This window comes from Camelina sativa, chromosome 16 (assembly GCF_000633955.1).
Source record: "Camelina sativa cultivar DH55 chromosome 16, Cs, whole genome shotgun sequence".
Classification (NCBI taxonomy): Eukaryota; Viridiplantae; Streptophyta; class Magnoliopsida; order Brassicales; family Brassicaceae; genus Camelina; species Camelina sativa.
This window is the reverse complement of record NC_025700.1, coordinates 22,892,178-22,893,753: the sequence shown is the minus strand read 5'-3', so window position 1 is coordinate 22,893,753 and position 1,576 is coordinate 22,892,178. Positions and strand designations below refer to the sequence as shown.

At 35.5% G+C, this 1,576-nt stretch overlaps 1 protein-coding gene across 2 annotated transcripts in view; it reads right to left on the bottom strand.

The window, feature by feature from the left end:
* Nucleotides 1-1,357, bottom strand: part of LOC104751934 (putative calcium-transporting ATPase 7, plasma membrane-type) — a 5,851-nt gene extending 4,494 nt beyond the window's left edge. Inside the window, exons 1-2 of one of the 2 annotated variants that reach the window (XM_010473992.2) lie at nucleotides 1,077-1,357; nucleotides 615-669 (exon numbers count right to left, since the gene is read on the bottom strand). In XM_010473992.2, coding sequence (XP_010472294.1) covers nucleotides 615-669; nucleotides 1,077-1,250 — 229 coding nt within the window. In that variant the 5' untranslated portion in view covers nucleotides 1,251-1,357. Of the gene's footprint in view, nucleotides 1-12; nucleotides 37-614; nucleotides 670-1,076 lie in introns of both variants that reach the window. The other variant, XM_019238407.1, reaches the window with a different exon arrangement.

The following is a 1,576-nucleotide window of genomic DNA, read 5'->3' as shown; positions in this document are numbered from 1 at the left end:
GTTTCGCGTAACTTGAACAGTAATCTTCTTCTTCTCCTTATCCAAATCCCGGAACTGCAAAGACTGTCTGTAATCACTTGTTGCTGTCACAAACACAACCAAAAGGATACTAGCAACAATGCCAAGACCATCATGTGAGCCTTGAGGCCATCCTTCAGTTGCAATACCAACTATCAAAGACACGAAAGCGCAAACTCCTAGAATCATAAGAGTCATGTCTTGAAGTGCTTCCCAAACAAACACCGAAAAACTTCTTAATTCACTCTCTGCAAACTTGTTGATTCCAAAAAGCTCTTGTCGCTTGCTCAACTGGTCAGATTCATTTGTTGAGAGACCAGCATTGGGACATGCCTTAAGCTTACCTGAAAGACCATCAACTCCACCATGGAACTTAAGCTTCTTCACATCATGACCTTCAACTATTGATCCTAACTCATCCGCACAAATCTCAAACCCTGCAGCTTTAACTTCTTCAGGAACCTTGTAGTCACTTGGAGAAACACCTGAAAAACAAAAAGTTCAAAATCAAGAACAATACACTTTTTGAAACAAATGCCAAAAATAAATAATAATAAAAGCTCTAAAGTTTCCTCTGTCTCAGATTAATTACTCACCAGAGATAAACTGGAATGCGGCTTTTGACACAAGAACTGCAACCCTTAATTTCTCCTGTATATATATATAGCAAATTATTAAATAAAATTTTGAGGGTAAATAAAATAATTTAAACAGAGAAAGCTATATACTCAATCTCAAGTTAGATGCGTTACAATGTTGGGTACACAAAAAAAAAAAAAAAAAAAANGAGCGCGGTTTTTTTCTAAACGTTAAAAATATCTATAAAAAAGGTCAGTAAATTATAGAGTTAATATCCATTTTTTCTTTGAAAAGAATTTGGATATTAAAAAACTACATATATATATAGAGATAAACACAGTGAAAACCGAAAAAAAAAAGTCTAAGGAGCCAAATTTAAAATGTTTAAAAGCTACCATACCGTTTTTAAAAACCTTGGAATGGTTACATAATCTCAAATTTTTGTAAAATCAATAGACATAAAAGAACCAAAAGAAGACCTGGTTGGTACGACGCATGGCAGCGGCTTCGTAACGCTTGGAGATATTGGCTGTGAAGCGAAACCGACGTTTCGGGTTCTTGACGACGCTGCAAAGATTCCGCCATTTTTCGAGCACTTCCTCCGACGAATGCTTCGCCTTAACGTCGAAATTCGAGTTGAGGTAACTCTCCATTTCTCTTTTCCAGCTTCAATATGTCTAGCTATTTTCTTTAATTTGATTAATATTTTCTTCTTAATGTTTTGTTTTGGAAGAAAAAAATGTGGGAGAGAAAGAAAGAAGCATGCAGAAGAATCGCAAATTAAATGGAGGAAGAATATACAAAAGGCGAGTTTTAAGATCTGTGGTTTTTATTTTAAGCTTTGAGAAATTGGACCCAGTCCTTGTGTTATGCTAAGCCAAAACTCTCTTTCATGCTTTCCTTGAATTAAGCTAAGTCGAGTCCTTTTTATTTCGTGAGCTCAACTATCTCAATCAAACCCCAAAACATTCGATTCTTT